The following is a 27,590-nucleotide window of genomic DNA, read 5'->3' as shown; positions in this document are numbered from 1 at the left end:
GCACTTGCACTTTACAAAATCAAGCATTAAGTAGTTGGCATGAGGCATATGAACAAGTATGTGTTGAATTGAATAAGATTTGGGTAATATGACAGCTACCTCTATGCACTAGCACTTTAATCTATTGGATTTATACCTCATGCTATGGAAAGCAATAAATTTGCACTGCTGACACTTTAATCGTGTGATGGCGTTTTGATATTATTCAAAATACACTTTGGAGGAGAGGTGGTCTGCGCCCGCTTGTGACCGCGACTAGAAGCGGTCGGGTTTCTTCTGATATATATATATATATATATATATATATATATATATATATATATATATATATATATATATATATATATATATATATATATTTCAACAATGTTTAACTCCCAATGGGAAAAACTTTGGTCACACCTGAAAACTCTGCTTCTGCTCTTTTATTGATGGAAAATCAGCAGCTTGTGGCATGATTCCAACATGTTTCGTTCCAACATGGAACTTCTTCAAAGGTAAGCCTTGCTCTGAAACCAACCACCGTCCGATGTTTTGGAATCATTTCGTTTGCCTCCAATGGCATTCTTTTATGGAATCACTTCCGTTTTGAAATGGCTTATGGGACTTGTGGTTGCGCATTTGTCCCAGACATTTTGTTTCACAGTCCGATTTGTTTCAAGTCTCTTTTCCTTTTGTTTCGTGTCTCTCCCATAACGTTCTTTTTCATGTTGCCTTTTAATTTTGAGACACCTGCTCGGACCTGTGATTCAAAAGGCTGTTTACTAATTACGACCCTCCAGTGGGTAGAGCATTGTGCTGTTTGTTCTTTCGGCGCTTGTTTGCACTGTGTATTTGTCCCAGTCATTTTGTTTCACAGTCCGATTTGTTTCAACTCTTTTTTCCTTTCTTTCGTGTGTCTACCCATAGCGTTCTTTTTCCATGTTGACTTTTGGTTTTCAGACACCTGCTCGGACCCGTGATTCAAAAGGCTGTTTGCTAGTTACGACCCTCCAGTGGGTGAAGCATTGTGCTGTTATCCTTTCGGCGTTTGTTTGCACATTTATCCATCATTTTGGCAGAGAGTTTTCCCGGGTCAGTCTGCATTTGAAACTGACTCCTAAACCAATACCGAGATCCAGTCCTCGGCGGCACCACTCTCCCTATTTTCGGATTTCCGAGTCCAACAGGTGGTTCAGGGCTGGAAATATATATATATTCACTGAAAAAAACACATGTTTCAGGGACATTATAGTCAGTTGGACATTTCAATCATACAAAACTAGAGAAATTCGCTGGTTATAGTTAGTTCAGCTAACTATAACTCACGCCACCACAATGCACTGCTGATGACATCACATATCACATCATTTTATGACATGGTCAATGACAACACTGATGACATCACTGATGACATCTCAAATGACATCACTGATGACATTATCCAGGGACTGCATGTTTCTGAAAAGTTTGAGTGTGTTTTATATATATATATCCCGCACGGATGATTAACCCAGCACTCCTTTTGGCTTTCAAGATGTTTTATTCAATCATAGATCTCCTACGCGTTTCGAACTCTTTTCTTGTTCACGGTAGTGTTGACATAGGGAGACACTGTCCTTGTATCTGTGTGGTAGTCCGTGATTCAAGGGAAAAGTTTGAAGAGGTCCGTACCTGAGGGTTTTCTGCCGTGCATCAGGCGGTCAGGAAGTTTCTGTATATATATATATATATATATATATATTCAACCTGAGTTGCCCTGAAGTTCGAAGACGCCACTCCACAATGGATGATTCACAGAACCCTTTTATTTCAAAAAACCGGCATTCACTTTTCAAAGCAGTTGGAAAGTCTCTGTCTCTTACGCGTTTCGGAGCTCCTGCTCCTTCATCCGAGAGAAAAACCTGGCAATCACGGGGCTCTGCAGTCTCAACTTGCACTCGTTTGCCTAGTTCTTTTATTGGTTAGTCAAGTGTCTTTAGCCTGCTGGGATTTGTAGTTAAGGGTTCTGTGAATCATCCATTGTGGAGTGGCGTCTTCGAACTTCAGGGCAACTCAGGTTGAATGAATTACACGGCAGCCTTGGCCGTGGAAGATGCACCGCCCAGGAATGTGGGTCTGCAGGGTTCATACCACGTGAACTTTGTTAATCAGCACAAAGGATTTCCGAAAATATAAACTGGGTTCACCTTCCAATGCCCACTGGAGGGCTAAAAATGAAATTAATTGACCAGCGCGCAGTCATGGGAAGCAGCGAACTACAAATGGTTCTTTTTCGTGGCAAAAGGATTTTCAACTATATATATATATATATATACGCCAAGGTGTATTGAAGAGTAAGTGGGTGACTGTCTGTATAAGTGAGTGATTAAATGTGTATCTCTGTAAAGGTCTGTATCATTCTGTCAGTTCGTGTGTATGGGGTTGCATGGGTTGGTGAGTAGCTAAATGAGTTTCTATATGGGTTATTGTTGGTTGTCTGAGTATCTGTATGGATGCCTGAGTGTCTGTGTGGGTGGCTGGGGGTTGTGTAACTCTGTTCTTGGATGTGTGAATGGGTGATTCACTGGGTGTATGGGTTCAAGAGTGCATCTGTGAAGGGATGTATGTGTGGGTGAGTGTGTGTATGGGTGTGTTGGTGAGGGAATGGATGTCTCAGTGGTACATGTGTGAGTAACTACATATATGAAAGGCAGTACATGTGAGTTTGGGAGTATATACATGAACTATTTGTGAGAGTGAGTGATTGTGAGAGTGGCTGTATGGATGAGTGTGCGGTGTATCAGTGATTGTATAAGAGAGTGAGTATGTGTTAGTATCTGTATGAATAAGTGAGATGGTGTTTGTATAACTGTATAGGTGAGCAAATGGAAGTGTGATTGATTTTTTTGCATGACTGACTAGGTGTGTGAGTAGTGCTATGGATGAGTGGCAGTGTGTGAGTGTCTGTATAGGTGTATGAGTGCATATGATAGTGCTGTACTGATGAGTGACCACATGTATGAGTGACTGGGTGAATGAGTGGATGTGTCTGTAGAATCAGTGAGTTGGTATGTAGTAACTAGTATTGGTGTGTCTATGGTTTCAAAAATGGTAGTCTGTATTTTAGGGTAGGTGTTTCAAAGGTTATTTTAGGGTGTGAGGAGGTGCATCAGATTATCACGTGGATGATGTCATCAGTGATGTCATCAGTGATACGCGGTAGTTCGGAGCCCGAGAGTGTGTATTTGCGGGAACTGCCGTACTGAACAATTGTGTTCATGGGCAGGAACCCCCCGGGCGGCCATCAGTTCGAGTTTTTGACTTTTATAAACTCGTGAATGTTTTCCCATGATTCATATGGGGACACTTCCTCCACTGAGTTAGAGATATACCCAGCAGAGTACGGATCCTAGTGACCTACACCTAGCTGGGCTACCCAAGGATCTAATTAAGACACGGGTAACCGGTGGATCCTACTGCGACAGTCCTGAAGAAGACCAGGGTGACCTTTCGGGGCACAAATCTATGGTCGAAACATGTTGACTCGTGCAGTGGTAGGAGGGAAGCCTTGAGAAACCTCATTTTCTCAATAAGGCATTTTCCCATCCTTTCTTTTCTTTTAATCCTGATAAGGGTACCATAATTGGTTCTAATAAAGTAATTCTTTCTTTTTGGCACCCCTAATCAGTTTTAACACACGTCCTTACTGCACTTATTTGTGTCGCACATTTGACCCACGAGGTGTTCCTCTACACACGGTATCACTTATATATGTTACTCGTTGTACGTACTTACGTATTGTGTTGTACGTCTTGTAACGTGGAAATTTATTATTTTTTTCCCCTACCTAATGCTCCGCCCTGGATGTGGATACACCAGGGCGTCTGTAGCAGGCCCTATGATGAAGCATGTCACATACTTCGGTATGTGAGTGAGGGCAGTTTTTTCCAAATTGGGAATTTCCCCTTGTTTGTATTGATGAACTCTTTATACCCACTGTTGTTGTGAACATAGTCCTTTCAGGGGGTCTGGGGTATTGGAGTATAAACAATTTGGCCCTCTCCCCTTGTGTGTCTTTAATATGTCATCAGTGATATCATTTGAGATGTCGTTAGTGATGTCATCAGTGATGTCACTGACCATGTCATGAATGATGTAATATGTGACGTCATCAGCAGGGCATTGCGGGGTTGCGAGTTAAAGTTAGCTGAACCAACTATAACAACCACATTTCTCTGGTTTTGTATGAGTGAAATGTCCAACTAACTGTAACGTCCTTGAAACCTGCGTTTTTTCCAGTGAATTTCAAAGGTTTTTTTAAATGCTAGTTTCTATCTATGCCAAAAGAGATGGAAGAATGGTGCAGAAAGAAGCAAGAGATGTATACAAATAACCAACAGAGGAGCAGAAAAGAGGCCTTGTTGCAAAGTCGTCCTGTGCCCCCAACTTTTTGCTGATGGGTACTGGTGGTAAATGGCTCTGACTAACCAGGCCTAGAACCAGTCTTATCCTAAAAGACACTTAGAATACAGTGAAAACTCCTACATACACTAGAGAACACTATGCGTTGGGGTGCCCCTGTGATTGCCATGACCTCCTCTGTAATGCCCTAGTGCATAATAGGGAAGGGGGATTAAAAGTACCTCTAAGTCAAATGTGCAGAGAGATACTTCTTTAAGTAGCAGTCACATTTGTATAGTGGTGGAGAAAGAGTGCTGGGCCTCCGACCAGTGCTTAAGAATTCTGCTGTATAGGACTTAGAGGAGGTACAAGCAGGGCTTCTTGGCCCCCAAAGTACCTCAGGAGTAAATTGGACTTCATCCCCATCCCGTAGTCTGCTAGGGGGCGTGTTTGCAGAGTGGTGGAGAAAGGGGGGCATGTCCTCCCCACGACGTCCTAGCACTCCCACTGTGTGGGACTTACTGTAGGCAACAAGAGGGGTCCGACCACTTCCTCATCCCTTTTGAAATCGACATTCCCTGTCACGTCAGACCCGCTATCACCCCTAAATCATCAGGCAGAAACTGGAGTCGTATCACCCCTGAATCGCTCCTGGGATATCTAAAAAACACTCTACCCCGTCCGTCGTCCGACCCGGACTCACAAATTGACCACCTGGACGCATGGATCAGCCAGGCCTTAGACTCCCTGGCTCCCATCAAACCCACTAAAACCTACAGGGTGGCACCCTCCGCACCATGGTACTCAGATGAGCTCCGGCAGAAAAAGGCCTCCTGTAAATCCCTCGAACGCCTCTGGAGACAAAACTACTCCTTGGATAGCAAAACCACTTATAAATCGGCCCTTAAAGAATACCGGAGAATGATCGAAAAACACAAACGAGATTTTCTGGCCTCCAGAATCAAACTTGCCAGCAATGGCGCTAGGGAAATTTTTAATATAGTAAGATCCTTCACAAACCCCAGTGCGCTGACTCGTACTCAGCCCGCCTCTCAGACACTTTGCGACAAACTTTCAAAATTTTTTGAGGATAAAATCGAGGCTATCTACTCCTCCTTCCCCACCCCTAACACAGAAGGGCGACAAAAGGAACTCGAGACTTCCTCGCTTCCGCAGCCCATCCTACTCGAATTTGCATCCATATCAGAAGCATATTCTATGGCTGAACTTATCAAATGCAAATCAGGCTCACCCAAAGACCCTTGGCCTGCCAAGCAATATAAAAATCTTGCATCCCTTCTCAACCCCCACCTCAACCATATCTGGAATAACTCCCTTAGAACGGGCTGTTTCCCTGCCAAATGGAAACATGCCTCCTTAGTCCCCATCCTTAAAAAACCCAACTTGGATCCAGACAACCCCACTAACTACAGGCCTATTTCTCTCCTGCCTGCTCCAGCCAAGATCCTGGAAAAACTGGTACACTCGCAGTTATGTTATGTTATGTTATGTTAAAAATTACTTATTAAGCGCACCTACGGCCGTAGGCTTCATGGCGCTATTGGAGAGGAACATAACACTAGCAATTACTCTGACAGTGAGCCTGTTTAAGAAACCAAATATTTTAACAGTAAGCCTGTTTAAAAAGCCAGGTCTTCAAAGAGCGTCTAAAAGTAAGAAGATCAGGGCTCTGTCTAATAGGCAGGGGAAGGGAATTCCAAAAGGTAGCTGCAAGGTGATCAAAGCAGTTACCCCCAACCGTTTTTTCTTAAAAGAGGGGACAGTCAGAAGGCTTTTATGCGCAGAGCGAAGGTTTAAAGATGGGTTATACCTAGAAACAAGATTCCTAATGAATTTTGGTCCAGTGTCCTGCAAGGCTTTGAAAATAATGCATCCAGTTTTGAACTCAGTTCTTTGTTTTACAGGTAGCCAATGTAATCTTTCCAAGCCAGTAGTCGAATTACATTGAAACCAATGGGCTTCTCCACGACTCCCAGCACGGTTTCAGTTCGGGCCACAGCACCGAGTCGGCCCTAATCGAAATGGCTGACTCGGTGAGGTGGACGCTTGACCAAGGGTCGAGGGCGGTGTTGGTGCTGCTGGATCTCTCTGCAGCATTCGACACCGTCTCTCACAAAATCCTGCTGGAAAGACTGGAGGACCTAGGGTTGGGTGGCGCTGTTCTGAAATGGCTCTCAGCCTACCTTTCGGACCGCACACAGCAGGTCTTCACTCCTCCATTTACCTCTCCTGCCAGACCACTCAAATGGGGAGTCCTTCAGGGTTCTTCCCTGAGCCCGCTCCTTTTTAATGTGTATTTCACCCCCCAGGCCAAGCTGATTGCACAGACGGGGATTAAATCTACTTCCTACCCTGACGACATCCAGCTTCTCTTCACTTTTGACTCCCCCTCCGCCTCAGCTTTTGATCCACTTAAATCCTGTCTTAGGGACATTTCGAGCTGGATGGATGCTAATTCCCTCCGACTCAATGCTGGAAAAACAGAGATCCTCTTTTTCAACACACCATCGCCCCTGGACTCTAGTATATGGTGGCCAGAAGACCTGAGCCTAGCTCCCACCCCCAAAGACTCGGTGAGAAATCTCGGAGTTCGCTGGGACAATCAATTTAGCTTTAACAATCAGGTGCAAACAGTTGCATCCTCCTGCTTCGCTAAGATCCGCACCATAAAACGCCTCATTAACTTCCTGCCGGCGGACTGCCGTAAAACTGTGATCCAGGCACTGATCCTATCCCACCTCGATTATGCCAATACCTCTACCTTGGTATCAAAGCAGGCCTCTGCCATAAACTTCAGACGGTCCAAAATGCCGCCGCCCGGCTGGTGGAGAGAATCCCTGCTAGACACCATATCACTCCACACCTCCGCAAACTCCATTGGCTGCCCATAGCTAAAAGATGTGTGTTCAAGGCCATGACACTAGCATTCCGAGCATCAAAAGGCAGTGGATCGGCACACCTGAAAAACACCCTGCGACCCTACGCCAACTCCAGGACTCTACGATCCAATACCCTCCACTTCCTGGAAACTCCCCGATTTAAACGCTCTCGGGCAGGCGGAAAAACTTTTGAGGTCTGTACCTCTCAGCGCTGGAACAAGCTCCCACTAGCCTTACGCACTTGTCAGACAGAATCAGCTTTCCGTAAATCCCTGAAAACACATCTATTCTCCTCTTAACAGTGGAAATCTGACCCCATGACCTCTATTTTTCAGAGTTCTCAGCAACGGGACGCCCCGTTGGGGCCGCTGCACGCTCTACAAAATTCTCAAATAAATAAATATTAGTTGGCCCCCAAGAACAACCTTGGAGGCCAACTACCCCTCCTATTACCTCCAGTAAGTCCCGCACAGCAAGATTGCTAAGTTCTCATAGCAGGCCATTCCCCCTTTGCCCACCACTCTGCAAACGCGCTCCCTGGTGCGCTCTTGGATGGGAATTGAAGTCTCTTTTGCTGCTGGGGGTCATTTAGGGACCAACCAGCCTACCTCTTACCTCCAGTAAGTCCCACACAGTGGGATTGCTGGGAGGTGGTCACAGGCCACGCCTTATTTCCCCACCACTCTGCAAATGCACCTCCAGGAGCTTTCTCACTTGGGGTATTAAGTCCCCTTCATTCCTAAGGGTCACTGGGGGCCAACTATCCCATCAGGTACTTCCAGTAAGCGCCACATACCTGGGAACTCAGGGCACAAGTGGACCTCATCACCCCTACAGCAGTGCACCAATATGCGCATTTGCAGAGTGGTGTAAAAAGGGGTGTGGCCTCCGACCACCTCTCTGCAATCCAGCTGTGTGGTGCTTACTGAAGGTACCTGGAGGGCTAGTTGGCCCCCAGGAACCCTCAGAATTCAAGGGGACTTAAATCCCCAACTTAGAATGCGCCAGGGGGTGCCTTTGCAGAGTCATGCAGTTAGGGGGCGGGGCCTCCGGTGAGTTTCCGGTTACATTTTCTTGTTTTATTTTTTATTTTATGGGAGAGGGGCTCCATGGCCCCCCTTCCCTGGGCCACTTTTGACCCTGGGGGGCTCCATCCCCCGGGGCCTGGTCAGCCTTCTTTTTTTCAAAAAAATATATTTGGAAGGATGCTGCGTGGCCCCCCTCCTTAGGCCAATTATGGCCCCAGGGACCCCATCTCCCAGGCCGGTCTTTCCGTGTTTCATATTTTCTATTGTAATTAAAGGGGAGGGGACCGCATGGCCCTCCTCCCTGGCCACTTCTGGCCCCGGGGACCCATTCCCTGGGGCCTACCCTCACCGTTGGTGACCGTGGGGGGAGCCCCAATGCCCCCCCGGTCCCGATGGCTTCCCACCTCCTGCGGAAGCTGGCATTGCTTTTGCACAAGGGGAGCTGCTGATATGCAGCTCACCTTGTGCAAAAGCAATCCTGCTAAGTTTTTGGAAGTGAGCTTCCAAAAACGAAAGCAGTGTTTCCTATGACTGGGAGGGAGCAGTGCTCCAGCCCTGGCAAATGGCAATGTCCCGGGGGTGGGCACCCCGGGACAGTGATGGAGCTGGCCCTGGGTGGTGGCAGTCCCTCCCAGTTACTGAGTCAAACGATGGCTTCCAACACTTCCTGGTTTGGAGTGTTGGCAGCCAATCAGAAGACAGATCATGCTCTGGAGGAGTTGTGACTCCTCCTCGGTGCTCAGATATTGATATTTTTCTTTTTTTAATTTGTCAGGAACTACTGAACTGATTTACACCATTTAAAAAAAAGGCTGATTTCTGGACCAAGACCTACCTTTTAGCCAAATTTGGTGTAATCCAGTTCAGCAGTTCGGGCTGTAGCTTTGTCTAAAGTTCCCATGGAACTTAACATGGAGAAAACGAGTTTTGGGCCCCCCACATTTTTCTTGGCCCCCGCTTAAAGAATCACCCCGAAACTTTCCAGACAGGAGCTGATTGGAGCACCCCATCAGTTTAGAAAATTTCACGAAGATTCGTCAAACAACGCCAAAGTTATTGGCAAATCAAAAACTGCTTTTCCTATGGAAACTAGGTTCTAACTTTAATTACCTAATGGCGACACTTTCAATAAAGAAGCTTCTACCGCCTCCCCTACTGTGGCCTCTTCTTCTCTTTGTTCATTTTACAGCGCGAGTGCCAGAATCGCGCATCAAGAGGCCCCCGCATTACAAGTTGGCCCCGGTGACGCTGGCTTCTGCTACGGTGGAGTGTGTTGTGTCCAGGTTACTGGGAGGACCGGTGTCCACCCCTGAGCTCGGGAGGAGAAGAGGCAGTGTTGGAGTAACTTGACTCCACGCCGGGCTAGCTGGATTACCAGTACTGCCCCTGCTAATTGATTCACCAGGACTCGAGGGTTGATGCGGTCTGGGGAGCAGAGGAGGCATCAATATTGGAACATTTGGGCGCTCAACTTCCCGCAAATAGTTTTAATCACCCCTGCAGTATAGCCAGCAGGACCTACAGCATTCTGGGACTTGTAGTATCGACGCATCTGGCGTCCTACATGAAGTGATTACACCAATGAGAACTGTTGTATTATGTGGGGGGCGGAGTTAGTTGACACCACCACAGATAACTATAACTAGTGCCCCCAGCACCCTCACAATGCACTGCTTATGACCTCACAAATTATATAACTCTGACATCACTGATGACATCCCAAATCATTATCCAGCGATGTGAGTATTTTTAAAAAGGTGTATGTGTTAAATATATATACTAAGGAGTATTGGTGTTTCAGTGGGTGTATGAGTGCCTGTATGGGTGATTCAGTGAGTGTGTGACTGACTGTTTAAGTGAGTGATTAGATTTCTCAGTGAAAGTATGCATGAGGGACTGGTTGTGTGAATGTCTGTATCAGTCTGTCAGTTGGTGTCTAAGTGGCTGTATGGATGTGTGAGTGGGTACATGAGTGGCTGTATTGGTGAGTGATTGGTTGTCTAAGTACCTGTGTGGTTGTCTTAGTGTCTCTGTGGGTGGGTGAGAGGCTAAGTATGGGCGGAAAATCCGTTCCGCTCGTGGATTTTGCGGATTTTCGGTAAATTCGCAATCCGCGAGATTCGCGAATTTCCCGCAAAATCCGCAAATCCGCGAGCAGCGGATTTTATGGCTTGCTCGCACTGTTCGCGTGAGTTCGCGGCTTCCCAGTTCAACTTCGCGCCCCGCGAATAAGCGCTAAATTGCAGAAATACGATCTTAGCAAAACTGAAACTACTTACCAGGTTCAAAAGTTCAAGCTCATCATTAGTAGCCATTTCCTGTAGTGCTTCCTGAGGGGCCCCTCCAGAGTTCAGTTGCCTACTTGCAACTATTATGTGACCCTGCTCTGACCCTCAGAATAGTTACACATATGCCACAAAGGTCCTGAATTACAGCTAAGGGAGACAAGCAGGAGCCAGGCTGGAAGTTCAAATCCAGTGACACATTAATCAGCCCCTAATTCATTATTGTCAGTTGTGGCAGGGCAGGTGTTGTAACTAATTTTGCAACAATGAAAGCACTTAGCAAGTGCAAAAGATCACTAATCAGGAAGCACTAAGGAAGCAGGTGCCAGCTAAAAAAATATTCTGTGACACATTAATCAGCCCCAAATTAATTCAGGTCACTTGAGGCAGGGAAGGTGTGCTTTGCTTTGCCACAATAATGTACACTGGACAACCAGAGGGTGCTGTGAGGAAACAGAGGGTGGCATGGGTGAGCCAGAGGGTGGCATGTGGTGACAGAGGGTGGCAGTGATGAAGAAGAGTGTCCCAAACAGGCTGGACACGTAGAAACAACAAGTTCGCAAAACTTGCGACCCGACAGGTAAGTTCGCGTTTGCGAAATTGTACAAAAACCCTTGCGACCTGGCAGAAACCCGCGCAAACACAAAAAAAAATCCGCAAATTTGCGAGAATTCGCGGATTTTGCGGATTGCGAGTTCGCAAATCCGCAAAATTCGCGAACGCGAGATTCGCAAAATTCGCCCATGCTTAGAGAGGGTGTATGACGGCCTGTATGGATGAGTGAGTGGGGGATTCAGTGTATGTATGGGTTAGTGAGTGTGTGTATAGGGGCTGTATGGGTGAGTGTGTCTATGGCTATGGGGGTGAGTAGGTGCATGTGTCAGTGTTATATGGCTCGGTAACTGGGTATGTGAAAGGCAGTATAGGTGAGTGATGGGGTATATGAGTGACTGTGAGTGAGTGAATGTGAGAGTGCCTATATGGGTGAATGTGTGTTTGTGTCAGTAACTGAATAGGTGAGTATGGGTTAATATCTGCATGAGGAAGTGATTGTATGTGTGTATCTGTGTGGGTGGGTAAGTGGGTGTGTGATTATATCAGTGAGTTACTAGGTGTGGGTGTAGCTCTATGGATGACTGACTCAGTGTGTGAGTTGCTGCATGGGTGTATGAGTGGATGTACAAGGGGCTGTATTAGTGACTGAGGGGGTGTATGAGTGGTTGTATGGGTGAGTGAATGGATGTGTGTATAGATCTATTATTCATTGAAGGGGTATGTAAGTACTGGTACGGGTCTGTGAATGAGTTTGTGAATGGTTGTGTAGGGGTGGGTGTATGAAAGGTTCTATGGGGTATGAGTGGGTGTTTCAATGAGTCTGTGGATGTTGTAATCAGTGATGTCACTAACCATGTCATGAGTGATGTAATATGTGAGGTCATAAGCAGTACATTGCAGGGGTGTAATTTATAGTTATCTCAGCTAACTATAACTATTGCTGAACTTGACTGGTTTTGTACGCGATGAAATCTGAGCCTAACTATGACGTCCCTGTAACCTTTGTTCTTTTCTGTGAATTTCTAAGGTTTTTTTAATTGCTAATTCCTAATTGTAATGTCCCTGTAACCTTTGGATTTTTCAGTGAATTTCTAGGGTTTTTTAAGTAGTAGCCAGGTTTGCAGAGTGGTGAAGAATGGGGGCAGGCCTCCTACCACCTCTCAGGAACCCTGCTGTGCAGGACTTACAGGAGGTACCAGGAGGGCTTCTTGACCCCAGAGTCCTTCAGGAGGAAAGTGACTTCCTCCCCCAACCAGTAGTACGCCAGGAGCCACATTTGCAGAGTGGCGAAAGAGGGCATGGCCTCTGAGGAGCGTCTTAATCCAGCTGCAAACATGCCTACTGACGCACTGCTGCTTGGGGGAAGAAGTCCACTCAGGAATCAAGAGGACATCATCCCCCTACCGGCAGCAGTGCGCAAGTGGCACGTTTGCAGAGTGGTGGAGAAAGGGGGGCATGGCCTCCGACCATCTCTCAGGGAATCAGCTGTGTGGGGCTTAATGGAGATAACAGGAGCACTTGTTGGCTCCTACGGACCCTCAGCAGCCAAGGGGAACTCATCCCCAAACCAGCAGCGTGCCAGGAGGAGCATTTGCAGAGTGGTGGAGAAAGGGAACGAGGCCTCAGGCAAGTTGCCTGTTTTTTTAAATTACTTTTTTTCAAAATTTGTAGGAAGGGGGCCTATGGCCCCCTTCCCTGAGCCGTTGTGGGCCCTGGGTCCCCTTCCCCTGAGGCCTTCCTTTGCAATTTCGATTTCAAAAAAATAATAAGACTAAGGAGTGGGGGGGTCGCAAGTTGCCAGTGTTTTTTTATGTCTTTTTTTTCTAATTTTTAGGAAGATGGGCCATGCAGCCGCCTTCCTGGGCCGATTTCTGCCCGAGGACTATATCATCCAGGGCCGGACCCCTTTTTAAAAAATATATTAAAAAAGGGAGCAGGGCTGCACAAATTCGGCCTGGGGACCTAATCCTTTGGCCCGGTCTTTTCTTTTTTATTATAAAAGGGAGGGGGCTGAGCGGCTCCCCTCCGGGGCCTCTACCCTGGGTGCATATCTGTTGAGGGCCTGCGTCCTGGGGAAGCCAGCTAACATGCAGCTCCCTCTGTCCAAAAACAATTCTGCTCCAGTTTCAAGAAGCAAGAGCATTTTACATGCTCTCGCTTGCTGAAACTGGAGCAGTGTTTGCTATGTCAAACAGCAATGATCCGGGGGTGGGCACCCCGGGACATTGCAAGAGCTGGCCCTGGGGGACGGTGGTCTACAGGGCCATCTATGGCTCAAGGAGGGGGTTGCGTGGACCCCTCCTTTTTTTATATGTGTCCCGGGGGGGTGGTGGTCCCTGGGGCTGTGGTGGGGGCACACAGCTCCTATTTGTGATTAAAGCCCCTGGAAGGAGCGGTTCCCATCGCTGCTGGGGGGCCATGTGACCCCCACATTATTTGTCGTTAAGGCCCCGGGGAAGTGGTGATCCCAGTGGCTGCGGGTACCTGCAATATTTGTGATTAAAGCCTGGTGAGGTGGCGGTCCCCGGGGCTGCAGGGGGGCATTTATAAAATTATAAGCCCCTAGGCGGGGTGGTCCCTGGGGCAGTGGGGAAGCCATAGAGGCCTCCCCCGCATTTCTTATATAAAGAAGCCCCGGGGAGGTGGTGGTCCCCGGAGTATTAGTAAGCCCCAGGAGGGAGGCCCATGCGTCCCCCTCCTATATTTGCACAATCAATTAATCAATCAATCAATCAATCAAACTTGTAAAGCACGCTACTCACCCGCTAGGTCTCAAGGCACTCGGAGGGGCGGGGGGATGCTACTGCTCGAACAGCCAGGTCTTGAGTTGTTTCCTGAAGGAGAGATGGTCCTGGGTCAACCGTAGGTAGGTGGGGAGGGAGTGCCATGTCTTGGTTGCCAGGTAGGAGAAGGATCTTCCTCCAATGGTGGATTTGCGAATTTGTGGGACGGTGGCGAGGGTGAGGCTGGCGGATTGAAGCTGGCGGGTGGGTGCGTAGAATGAGAGGCGGATGTTGAGGTATTTGGGGCCCATGTCGTGGAGTGCCTCGTGTGCGTGGGTGAGGAGTCTGAACATGATCCTCTTGCTGACGGGGAGCCAGTGCAGGTCTTTCAGATGGGCGGAGATGTGGCTGTGGCAGGGGATGTCCAGGATGAGTTGTGCCAATTGCGTTCTTTATTCGCTGGAGTCTTTTCTGGAGTTTGGCTGTGGTTCCAGTGTAGAGGGTGTTCCCGTAGTCCAGCCGGCTGGTGACTAGGGCCTGGGTGACTGTTTTCCTGGTTTCGGTGGGGATCCACCGGAAGATCTTTCGGAGCATGCGCAGGGTGTTGAAACAGGAAGACGAGATGCCGTTGACTTGCTTGGTCGTAGTGAGGGCGGAGTCCAGGATGAAGCCCAGGTTGCATGCATGGTCTGTTGGCTTGGGGGCGGTGCCCAGGGCAGGGGGCCACCAGGAATCATCCCAGGCCGAGGGGGTTGGTCCCAGGATGAGGACTTCCGTCTTGTCAGAATTCAGTTTCAGATGGCTGAGCTTCATCCATTCTGCGACGTCTTTCATTCCTTCCTGGAGGCTGGCTCTGGCGGTGGCGGGGTTGTTGGTGAGGGAGAGGATCAGCTGGGTGTCGTCAGTGTAGTAGATGATGTTAAGGTTGTGTTGGCATGCGATGGCTGCGAGGGGGGTCATATAGAGGTTGAAGAGGGTGGGGCTGAGTGAGGATCCCTGCGGAACGCCGCAGATGACTTTGGAGGCCACGGATCGGAACGCAATGTCCCCAGGACCGAGCCCACCGGGGGACCAATAATTAATGAAGCACTGTAGACCACGCTTCATTTAAAAAAAAAAAAAAACATTACGAGCTAAATTCATGGATCTAGCGCAACTCCCGGCATAATATTTTACAAAAAATGCTTTTTGGGCCCTGGGCCTAAGGGGTCAGGGTGTTTCTACCATGCCTCTTACCTTTGTGACTCGGTTCAAATGTGTCACTAGATGGCTGCTAACACTTTCTGGTTGGAAGGGTTTGAAGCCAATCAGATCTCAGGAATGAGATCGGCAGGGGTTTCAGATCCTCTGCATCCTAATATATACAACTGGAAATTTCTTTAAATATCTCTAAAACTACTGAATAGACTTACACCATTTAACAAAAGGGGCGCTTTCTGGATTAACAGCTACCTTTCTGGCAAATTTGTTGTAATTCCGTTTTGCAGTTCGGTCTGTAGCTATGTCTAAAGTTTCCTATTAATATTAACATGGGGAAAATCCTTTTGGGACCCCCTTTTTCTCAGCCTTTGCTTGAAGGATCAACCTGAAATTTTCAACATAGCAGAGGAAATGACTGGCAAATTAGATTTTGAAAATTTGGGAAAGATTCGTCAAATGACATAAAAGTTATTGGCAATTGAAAAAACGCTCTTCCAATGGAAACTACATCCTACCTATAACTTCCTAATAGCAACTGCCAGTAGGTAATATATATGTCGGTGTATGCATGAGTGCATGTGTGTGTGTGTTTGTGTGTGCAGTTGTGTGTGTGTGTGTGTATTAATTTAAAAAAACAAAAGTTGAAGTTTGGTAATGGTTCAGCAAGCCCAAAACACCTCCAAAAGTCACAAGTTATGGTATGGAACGCACAACACACATCATAACTTAACCATGCTTAGTGCACTCCTTTATCAAAGTACATCTTACAAAAAGTCTTATGATATAACAGGATCCCTGAATAGATTTATAAGATCCTAACTTAATGCACAAATTAAAGCCTAACATTGGGTATATGTCAAATTTACCTCAGGAAAATTGCAATATGTGGTGTTAGCAACAAAACTCATAATTCCAGTACCTGCAACAACAGGAATTACAGCACCTAACGATGACCTTCGAAGCAAATGGAAGATAATGCAAACTTTCCATTTGCTAGTAAAATCGTGTAAGCATAGAAAACATCTTTTCCTTGACTAAAATGTAACCTTATTTCAGTCAGAAGTAATACATACCTCCATGACAAACCTTGAATTGAATGGAAGAAGCCACATACTAATGGACCGCCAGTGGAATTTCCTATTTGAACCATGTCCCAGAGGCACCATTGAATAATAATGACTCAAGTGAACAACCTGTAACTTTTTCTTAGTCCACACCAACGCTTCCAGCTCTGATGACTCTTAAACACAGCATGGAGTTCCACTGGTTTTACTGCCGATCTGGATCTTGAAGCATTGCTTTACTCCTGAAGCAACAACTGATCTCTTTGTGCTACTCTCCCAGATGAACTTCACTTGCCTACTGGGGTTAGAAAGCTATCTGCCATCACAACAAGAAGTTCTTAAACCCCCCTGATCCCCTAATTGTTTCTAATATCTTCTATATTTTACTGATATTTGATTTTATATGTATTATTTGTATTTCATACATTGTCATTTATAAGTCTGATTCGTATATTCTCAAATATGCTTACTCTGGATATATTGATATGAGGTTACTGCTATGTATTTTTTATAGACACCTTTATATTTGTCAATAACATTTTCTTGAACTTAAAAGAAAGCTAACTGCCCAACATATCATTGGGAACACTGGAGTATTCTGCATGCTGTTCATCTGAAGAACTGGGTTTCAGAACCCAGCGGCGCCAAGGGAAACGCCTGATGTCTTCGGGTTCACCTGTCTTAGAATACAGAGACACGGGATACTTCTCGGTGACGTCAAGGACCAAGTTTATTGGCTGCAACCAGGAACAGAGGTCTACGAAGCACAACACGGGTGGTTCGCTAGAGACTGCACAAATTCATAGAGCAAGACATCGTCTTTTATGCCAAAAATCACATTCCTGGCTAGTATCAATTACATACAAACTGACCAATCACATGGTGACATTTCAAACACATCGTATGACGACAAACCCACTTTCCGTTGTCCAGCCCACCAGAAATGACAAGGCAAAATCCAACATTCCTGCTCCGACAGGCCGGACGAACCCATAATAAAAAGACCTCAACCCAAATCATAAATTAAGCCATAAAAAGGAAGGAACAGAAACAGATGAGAAGCAAGATAGAAGGGTGTGTGCATGTACCATAAACTCAGCAATGTCCTGCTCTTTGATCTCTATCTGACCAGCTGCCTAAAAAGGAACTGGCTCAACAAGGTTAGCCTCGGGCAAGGGAGTCAGTTCGTCCAGGTCACACAAAAGTTAGCTTAAGGTGTACGTGTCCCAAGGACTCGTTCGGCTGTAGTCATCGGCCTATGTGAGGGCAACCACAAAATGGCTGCCGTACACAAAATGGAACCCGAAGTTTCGAACATAATCCATGAATACACAGTGTTTCCAGAGATCGATTATGACGAAAACACTTGTACATGCCGCACTCGTCATTTGCGGTCCGCTGATACCAAAATCGTCTTTATCCGACGACCTTTATTGAATGGGTTCAGAATCACGGAACCTCACATCTGCAGTATTTCCCAGTGGCCCATGTAACCTGTGCTGCGTGATAGAGGCAGGAATGCACTGCATTTACCATTATATGGGGCACTCCTGTCCTTTCCTAATGTGGGCACTTTTTTGGCTACCTAGTGCCAATGCAGGCACCTTTGCATCATGTTGCAAAGGTGCCTGAGCTGCAGGCATGTTTATTTGTGTGCTAGAAGGGACAACTTCCTTCACAAAAGCAATAATTAGGGGCATTTTCCTCTTTCCATGTGTGCTGCACAATGCAGCACACTTAGAAACAGGAAGCAACAAGGAGAAATAAAGATATTTCTCCTTGCTGTGCCTCTGGTGGGGAGGGGTACAATTCTGATACAGTCCCAGGTCTACCAATGTTGGTAAATCTGGAAATGTGGCAGAATTCATGGGTGGATGCGTGGGAACACCCAAGCTTCACCCACGGCATGCCTCTCTGTTGCAGTGTAACACAAGGCAGCAATTTGAGATGCCTTGCATTTCTCTAGAATTATCAAGACCCTCAGGGCCATGTAAGATGGCCTTGCATGGCTTGATAAATTTCGTTTAGGGTTTACGTCACCCTTGCATCCCCTTATGTGGCGCCGGGTGATGCAAAACCTTGATAAATATGGCCCCTAGTACCTTGGGAACTCAAAGAGGAAAGAGCAACCAAAGCAGGGTCTTTTTTGGTCCTAGGTGTTTTGAGTGTGTGTGCTTCACTCCTTTAGCTGTTTACTGAATGTGTGACATTCTTTTAACCATTTACTACTGCAGAGTGAAAACTGTAACAAAAATGTTTAAAAAACAGAGAAGCCAGGCATTCAGAACATCCAACATTTTGGCATCTAGCACATCAAAAAGCACTCGCTATGAGCGAAAACCTTTTTAAGCTTTGGACTTCTGATTCACTGAAATGGCCTGACAACCCTACCTGCAACTGGGCAGCCCATGTTTGGTGAAACCTTTCAAATATTCTACCCAGTGAACTTTTTGCTTGCTTCACAATAAAGACCCAGTTTAAAGATAGTTTTGCTTACGAGCTGATCCCCACCATGCCTATCCCACTGTGTGCACTTTTGAGTCAAATGACTATTGGCTCAGGTCATTTTCCCCATTGGTTTACATCCAGCTCGATATGAGGCCATTCAATGGTTGTTCACATTGACATCCACTGGAAAGGCAAACCCCCATTTTTACGAGATTTCTCGTTATGATTATTTTCAGATTGTTTTCCGGTTATAAGCTAATACAATATTCCACGTTATGAACTTGGTTCAGACCTAACACTGTGTTCTTTCAATTATATTGTACTTCGTCAAGGTCACTTTTAAGCTTGCACCAGGGATAGACTAGACTTTTATGGAATTGTTTGTCTGTCTCTGTCTATTCAAATTTGTTGAAGAGGTTGTTGGAGCTTAGCCATGCAACACATGAACGTATTTTGCCATTCTTCCCGCTTTGCCACCAGGTGCATTTTTAGCATACATTATAACAGAATAGCTAATGCATATTTGTAAGTTGTGGTTCTAAAATTAAACACTGTGGTTCTAATTACTTTCAAAATCTCGCAACCTTGGTTGAATGATTTATCATACTACCAAATTCCATTAGTTGCATTAAAGGAACATAACATATAATTTGCCAGTATGTAACTCAGATACTTACATTTGACTGTGGATGAATAGTATATGAAGCAGAGGTCTTGTTGATTAAATGCAGGGGCAGCAGGGAAGTGTCATTTAACAAAATAACAAATTCTGTGGAACGTAGCACAAATTGATGGCCACAAGTGAAGACAATATATGTTTCATGTTTGTTAAAGTGAGTTACTTTTGCCATTGTCCTATACATACCTTAAGTTGGTTTACTTCTGCAAGTTGTGACATAAGGTTCTGGTTGACCATTTTCAATTCATTTAGCTGTCCTTGAAGTTTCTCCACCCTGTTCTGCAATTTCTGCACACTTAGACTCTGATATCCTTCTTTACTCTGCGAGATCAACTGCTCTTTTTCTTTTTCAAGCAGTTTAACTTTCTTTTCTAATTGTTCTATTTGTGTGTTCTTAAAATCCAATTTTTCCTTCAGAGAATTTACCTGAAATGAAGGGGGCATTTTTAAACAATAGTAAAATAAAGGAGACATATTTAAACAACAGCACAAGAAGAGTGTAGTGTACATATTTGCTTTAGGCTAAATATTTAAAGGATGTGGCTATAACCTATTTTTTTTTGTGCGGGGATCTGAGGAGTTATCATGACAACTAGGTTGTTGGAGTTCACAAGTAAAGTTTAACCCCTTCGAATCTCATGACGAGCTCAGCTCGTCATGAGCCACGGTGCTCGTGTGCTCATGACGAGCTGAGCTCGTCATGACCTTTAGAACGCTCGCACGCTGGGCTAATTCCCCTGCTGTGCGAACGTTCTAAAGAAACGGGTGTGATCATGACGAGCTCAGCTCATCATGAGCACACGACCACCGTGACTCATGACGAGCTGACCTTGTCATGAGCACAGGGGCGCTGTGCGCCCCCCCTCCCCCGCCCCCATCACAGCATGGGAATAAAACCCAATAACAACAATTTGCCCAGCTGCAATGGGGATAAAGACGGTTTATAGCACACTGACTGCGCTGGAACGGAATCAAGTACCTCCTGAAACTTGCCAGTAGGAGAGATTGTAGCTATTTTTATCGGGCAGAAACTCAGATGGACCATGGTTATAGAGAGCTAAAGCCTTTCAATGATGGAGAAATAAATGCCCTAAGCACATAACTATCATTGAGTCGGATCTTATCTTTTAACTAAATCCATGGGCCAATACGTCCAGCATTATTGTGTGTTTTTCTCTTTCCAACCTAAGGTCTTATCTCTATATTTAAGTAGCTGCAGGAGCCATATGTTGTTCATTAGACATTTTTAAAAATACAAGAACTGTGATCTGTCATATTTGCAATGACCACCTCTAGGGGCACATCCACAAAGATCCTGTGGAAACTCAAGCTATTCCATGTTCTTGATGATTATACAAATGTGAAAGCCTTGTTTGTATCTATACAATCCCTTACTGAAAGTGCCTGCATGTTCATAACACATGGTCATTACAATGAACTCCACACACCCAGGTTGTATGTCACATTATCATCCCACAAAATATTGACCTGCACAGAACATAACCATGATATTGGGTACTGAAGTATCCTCAAGGTAAGTGTAGATTTACTTGTATTAACTCTACAATGACACTATTTTAGTACACAAAGCTTATTGTGTTATCTACAGATTTTTTTGTTGCTCTAAATATGATCTGCCTTCTAAATATCAATTGTAGACAGAATATTGTGGAACAAAATATCAAAAGGTAAGTATTTATAGATTTTCTATACTGAACTCCACATATATGTACCTTGACGATATATATATATATATATTACCTACTGGCGGTCGCCAGTAGGTATATATAGTTAGGATTTTTTTCCTATGGGACTTTTGAAAATTCTATGTCTAATAACTTTGGCGTTTGTGGACGGAATCGGCTGAAATTTTCAGGAAAATGGCACATTTTGTTACTGAGCAGCCCCTGAAAATTTGGGGGGGTTTCGTCAAGGGGGGCCGAGAAAAAAGGGGGGTCCCAAAACGCGTTTTTCCCATTCATTTTTCCATAGGGCGTTTGGCCTCACTTTTAGCTCGAACGGCTGAATGGATTTGCACGAAACTTGGCAAAATTGTAGGGACTGTTAGCCCGATGTGCCTTTGCTGGGTCTCAATATATGTGCTCCAGTGGATTTTGAGAAATTAACGTTTTAAAAAACAGATATATCTGTGACAGCGTCCTGGATAGCACTCCAGATCGCGTACTTTTCGCGTAACGGAGCTTTGCGAAGCGAAGCTGATTGGCTCTCCGGTGTCAGTCAACATTCTAAACAGTCCGGTGCGGCCGCCATCTTGTCTCTCGGTAGGATCGAGAGACAAGAGGAGGAGAAAAACGAAGGGGGAATTTAATGAAAGGGGGCAAGGTAGACCCCTCTTGACCCCCTAGGAATGATGTTGGGGTTATTAAAGGGTCCCGTGGGGCAAATAAAAAAAATTTAATTTTTCGCGGTAGAAGCGCTTCCCGGTTCGCGAACCGGGCCGCAAACTGGTAGCGAAACGGGAATTCGCCATTTTGTGTTTCGATTTAATTAAATTACAAGATGGAGGAAAAACAATGTGAGAAATGGGTATAAGGGGGTACGGGAGACGTATCCTGACCCCCTATGTTTTCGAAGGGTGGTTGAGGAGGCTCATATATGTTGATACTTGTCTTCCAGCGGCTGCGCGTGAGCGTTTTTTTTTTTTTTTTGCTGCGTGACGTCTCTTAAGGTTCGATTCGAAGGAAATCAGGAAGTGTTGACCGCCATTTTGACACTGCGAGTAAATATATTGTTAAAAATAATTGTAATAAATTAATCCGTATTGATAAACATTGTCTGCGCCATCTTGCTTTTTTTCCAATGCCACAATTTTGTCGTGCACGGCAGCCATTTTAGATGCCTTGACCAGACCCACTCTCTGCACGTCGCCGATCCTCAGCATGGCTCCCCACCCTCGCAAGCATCTCCCCCACGCACTGGTCACCCCCGCTCTCTCTTTCATGCATGGGCCATAAACCTCCTCCCATCTGCGCTGCTCTTCCCTGAGTATCACACCCTGTGCCTGCCCGACACCTCCCTTTCACCCTATTCACTACCGCACCCTCTGACACTCCTCTTCCTCTGTGTCTGATTGTCCAGGCCGGTCCCAGGCTATCACCTAGCCCTGCGGATGTAGTTTATGGCCCCAACTGTAAAGAATCACCCCTGTTCAAAAGAGTTACAGTAGATCAAGGCCCCCACCTCATGAGATCCGTCACACCACGCGCGTTCCTACTATCTGATAACGATCCTGTATTGTGATTGGGGAGGGGATTCTCACTGTAAGGGTGTGTGGGACCGAGCCTGAAGCGGAAGATTCCAGGGATGCCTTTTTGTACATCAAAGTCTTCACAATTATGTGTCACATTAAAAATATATAGCACTCCAACAAAGTAGTAGGATTATAACACTTTAATAACTTATAAATATATACAACGCTCCAACAAAGTAAACACGTTAAAAAAAAACTTTTTAAACAACTATTTACATGACATTGCTTTAACCAGGATAGACAAAGAAATGACACAGTGATGTAAAAGTTTCTGAAAGAAATGCCAAGAACGTCCCATGTGAAAGTGAATTTTATCTGGCAATTTTTTTCTTTTCCTTCTCATGAAAAGAAAGTTAATGCCAGGTTCGTTACCTGCCTCATCTGCAAAAAAAAAACTCTCGAGAGGGACCGAAAAAAAATATAGCTATGGTAATCATACCATGCATCGGCACATGGAGAGGTGGCACCCTCTTAATTATTCTAAAGCACAACTTCGAGATTTGGTGGATAACCCCCGACCGGCAAAAACATCCACCAATGACTTAGCAATAAGTGAGTCAGAGGCAAGGGAAACGGTCTCAAATCTGCAAAAGAACGTTGGGCAGATGAGATTGACTTGTGTAGCATGTGGAAAATTAATTTCATGCGGAGAGATGAGTATTACTTTAATAAATAGATCATATGAAAATCATCAATGTCCAAAAAGTCCTAGAAAGTAATTTTTGTCATTTTTGAGGAAGAGAGATAACCTACAGTGGTACGGGTCGTTTTCGTTCGTACTAGGGGGGCCAGGTGACATTCCTTCGGGGTGGCTTAGGGGCATTTAAAACAACTTCCCTGATACAGGTAGCATATAAAGTAGAGGCTAAATACCAGGATCTTTATCGATTGCTTTATGCTGTACAAAAATGAAAAACACACAACAAACCTGGACCATTCATATTTTCAATGTTTCTGCGTACTATACTTTTTAACCCTTAACTAATTGAGCTGCTTCATTTCACCTGCTTTTTTAAAAAAAATAAATAAATAAATCGGAAACAGTGGCCTTTTATTCGAAACTTACCAATCTACGCGTTACAACTACGTTTGCTTTTTCAAAAACCGTTAATAAAAATGTTGGTGCCCAAATACGGGCCTACAACCCCGTGGGCCGGCCACGGAGCAGGCTGGAACTGTAAATGGGGGGGGGGGGGTATTTATTTGTGGAAAACATAACAGAGAGTCAGTGGTCGTTGATTTCATAGTAAAAAGTGCGACAAGTGCAACAAAATCATATCGATAATTCATTGTGAGCAAGTACCAAAAGTGTCGACAATTCGAACCTTCAATAATAAATACAGGGGGTCATTTCCAGCGGAGCCTACCTGCTGACACGCCGCACGCCTGCTCCAGCTCCTGGGTCGGGAACGCTGCAAGTCTCGCCGCCACTGCAACATCCTAGCGGCTCGAGACTACAGCTCCCAGCGAGCCTTGCGGGCACTTCCTGCCTCCCGCACCCTTCGCGCCAGGAGGCGCTACAAAGGGCAGACGCTCCCTCCGCGTCGCGGGACGCGCGCGGGCGTCGCCGGGCTGAGCCCGGGCAGAGGGCGGGCCATCTGTGGCCGTCAGTGGTCAGCAGTGGTTGGGCGGACCACCCCTCTAACATTTGCAACTCGTCCGTGGTGAGTCTACCTCCCTTTCCTACTTTCATCTCCCAGTATGGAGTCTGCTAACATTTGTGCTACACAGGATGATTTCCCTTTTCCCCCTGCTACATTTGAGTCCCTACTAGAAAATGCATTGACCTTGGTTTCAAATGAAATAGCAGACACCGAAAGAAGAATGTCTATATGTTGTACCAATAATGTCACACAGCCGATACCACTGTCAAATAGCCCTGGTATCCCTCTTTCACCAGCTGTTGTCATTACCAAACCAGCATTGGCACTAACACCTCCTCTGCCCCTGTTGCCTGGAATTGTTCCCACCATTACAATTGCCTCCCAGGATGAAGCTACTATCTCGGGATCTACGGAAACTGGCAATAAACAGGGAGGGGAAAAACGCAAAAGAGGCATTGCTAAGCCAAGTGCCAATAAAAGGAAGCAACCACTGATTAGTAAAAACCAGCCTACGCCTCAGAGTTTGTGGAACAAACAAAAACCTACTGGGGCACAAACTGTCGCTGTGGATAATGATTTAGTGGATGAAGATGATATCCCTACTGTAATTACCACCAATTCTAATGGAACTTCCAACACGATATGGACTCAAACAACTTTAATGGGAGACAATTATCTCACGAAACAGAATGGGAATTTGATAGAAACCATAGTTGATACTATTTTTAATCGATTAGAGAAACAAATGATCAACCAGTTTAATAATGTTTTTAAAAGACTGGATAGACTAGATAACCTGGTTAAAAATGAAGAAGCAAAAAGAAAGGGGTCTGTTATCTTGGATCAAATAAGAGCTGACCGTCTCCTAAAAGAACTTGAATCTGTCAGCAACACACTGTCACTAAAGAAACAGGAAACTTCCTTACCGGGTGGGAGCATAAGCACTCCTGGAACATCACTTCAGTCTACTGTACCATCTACAACTCAATCCCGACCTGTCAATGAAGGGAAGAATTCGGCAAAATCTAATTCATCGACAAATTCTGTTCCAAAACCTGCACCGCGAAAGACGGCCCCTCCTGCTATTGCTAACAAAAGCACTACCATTCACAACGGTCCGACTCAATCCACCACATCAACAAGATCAACTGCTGCTAGCAATAAAGATACTGGGGAGGCAGGGACAACCAGGCCCTTCAAACATCAAGGGCCTGCATTACATTTGCCACCTGACGCTTGTCCTTTTGTTCTGGTCCTTGCAGGAGTACCATCGTTGAGGGAGGAACAGGGGGAATCATGGGTGCAACTGCAAAACAAATGCATAGACTGGCTAACAAAACATAAAGGTGTCGGATATGACATCTCAAGAGAGATCCTTTCGGCTCGTAGGGTGTCTTGGGTTGGGCCTTTACCCAAAGATAAGGAAGGTGACTGCATAGTTCTCAATTTTAAGAACCCCGGAACTGTTAGACACCTACTCAGTAGAAATGGTAACTGCTCTGCTATCTCCACTGTTGTAACTATGTTACCTTTGAGCTATTTTTACAGACAACCGCTAATGCAACCCCGGCCACCCCTAATGCAGTTTCAACCACCACCTATGCACTTCCAGCCACCTTCTATGCAATACCTACCAGCCCCTTTTCCACTCAACATGTTTAATAGATTTGCCCCCTTGTCAGATTTGGACATGTTAGACTGACCTACAATGTCTAATCCAGTCGAACCATCATTGGCTCCTATCATTGAAACTTTGGAAGTCTCAAAACCCATGCAACGGACAGTAGTTAGAGAAAAACACCTGAATCAAAAACTATCACTCCAGGATTCGGATATATCTTTCGTGAGCTGGAATATAGCGGGCCTCAACTCTAAACTAAAAATCAAAGAATGGTCAGACTGGGTCAACATTAACTGCGACATTCTGATGTTACAAGAGACTTGGTGCACTACTACACCCACAATGGAGGGTTTTTGCTGCTACAATTTACAGGCTTCCCCTTCACCTATGGGACGCCCCAGCGGGGGTCTATCCATCTGGACCAAAATAAAACCTGGTGTACAAACTAAACTGATCCCTACACCGGGTAAATGTTTTATGGCCATGAAGTACACTAAAGGAATGAAACTATGTATAATTAATTTTTATAATAATGATTTCGTTACTCGCCCTAATGACAATTTTATTCTTTTGTTTAATTTCATTGATGAAATTATGGAAGGGCAGAAGTATGGGCCCTTTGATGGCATTTGCATTGGAGGGGATTTTAACGCTCACTTGCATCGAGACAGCCCTCTATGTAGAAACGGTGAAGAGTTGAAAAACCATCTAGCCTCCCGTGACCTAGTAAATGCAATGGAAATTGCTGGTTCCGGTTTAAACAATATACTAACACCTACATATATAGGCCAGGGCAGCTCCTCCACGATAGATTATATTTTTATTTGTTCGTTATTGAGTGATATAATTCTTAAAGCAGAAGTCATCTGTTCCGCATATAGTGACCCCTTCCCACTTAGAATATATATTGACAACCCACATAACCCGAAGGCTGCTGTGCGAGTAGAGACCGGGGCACAAAATCTGTCATTATCAACCGACAGATTAAGATTAATATGGAAAGGGGTGGACAATAAAGACATTCTAGCTAGAGTAATTATAAAATACCCTGAGACGGTAGAGTCTTGTCTGTCGTACGCTAGCCCAAACAATGATGTGGTTGCTGCCTTTGGTAATCTCTGTGGGGCTATTAAAAGAGAATCTTCTAAACCAGCTAAGCCTAATATAGATCATGGCCCACGCTGGTTTGACTCCTCCTGCTCCAAGGCTAACAGGGACCTGAGGGCGGCCTTAAAATATAATCCTAGGGACGCCCAGCTTGTGAGGGAATTAAGATCTAAATATAAATCAGCGCTACGCACTAGATCTGAGGCCCTAGTGATTACCCATTGGGAAACCCTCACACGCACGGCCTCATTAAAAGACACGACAGGTTTCTGGAGAGAAGTCAAGTCCCTCAGATCCTTTGGATCTAACATCCAACCAATCAATTGTAACATAACTGGCGGGGTGTGGGCAGAACACTTTTCTAAAATCTACGCTATATCAGCCACTTCCCTAGATACTGTCTCCCTATTTAGTACAGTAGAACAACAACTGAACTTTTCATTAACTGAGGTCGAGGATGCTATATTTGAGAGTGCTAGCAACAAAGCTCCCGGCCCGGATGGCCTCTCAATTGATCAGATTAAATCTGAAATTAATTTCTGGGCCCCTTTATTATGTAACCTATTTAACAACCTGACTAACAGCTCCATTCCCGGATCTTGGTCGAACAGTGTCATCGTACCGATTTTTTAAAAAGGTGACAGGTCGGACCCTGCATGTTACCGTCCGATCTCACTGATCGACAATACATTAAAGGTCCTTGGAAGAGTAATATTTAAAAGGATAAGGGATTGGGCTGAGGA

The 27,590-nt window shown here is 45.3% G+C and overlaps 1 protein-coding gene across 1 annotated transcript in view; it reads right to left on the bottom strand.

Moving 5' to 3' along the window:
* Positions 1 to 27,590, bottom strand: part of LOC147690293 (coiled-coil domain-containing protein 170-like) — a 638,795-nt gene that overhangs the window by 66,573 nt on the left and 544,632 nt on the right. Inside the window, exon 11 of the mRNA XM_086937932.1 lies at positions 19,431 to 19,670. Coding sequence (XP_086794058.1) covers positions 19,431 to 19,670 — 240 coding nt within the window. The remainder of the gene's footprint in view (positions 1 to 19,430; positions 19,671 to 27,590) is intronic.

This window comes from Lissotriton vulgaris, chromosome 9, assembly GCF_964263255.1.
Source record: "Lissotriton vulgaris chromosome 9, aLisVul1.2, whole genome shotgun sequence".
NCBI lineage: Eukaryota > Metazoa > Chordata > Amphibia > Caudata > Salamandridae > Lissotriton > Lissotriton vulgaris.
The sequence above is the reverse complement of the archived record's forward strand: the minus strand, read 5'-3'. Positions and strand labels throughout refer to the sequence as shown.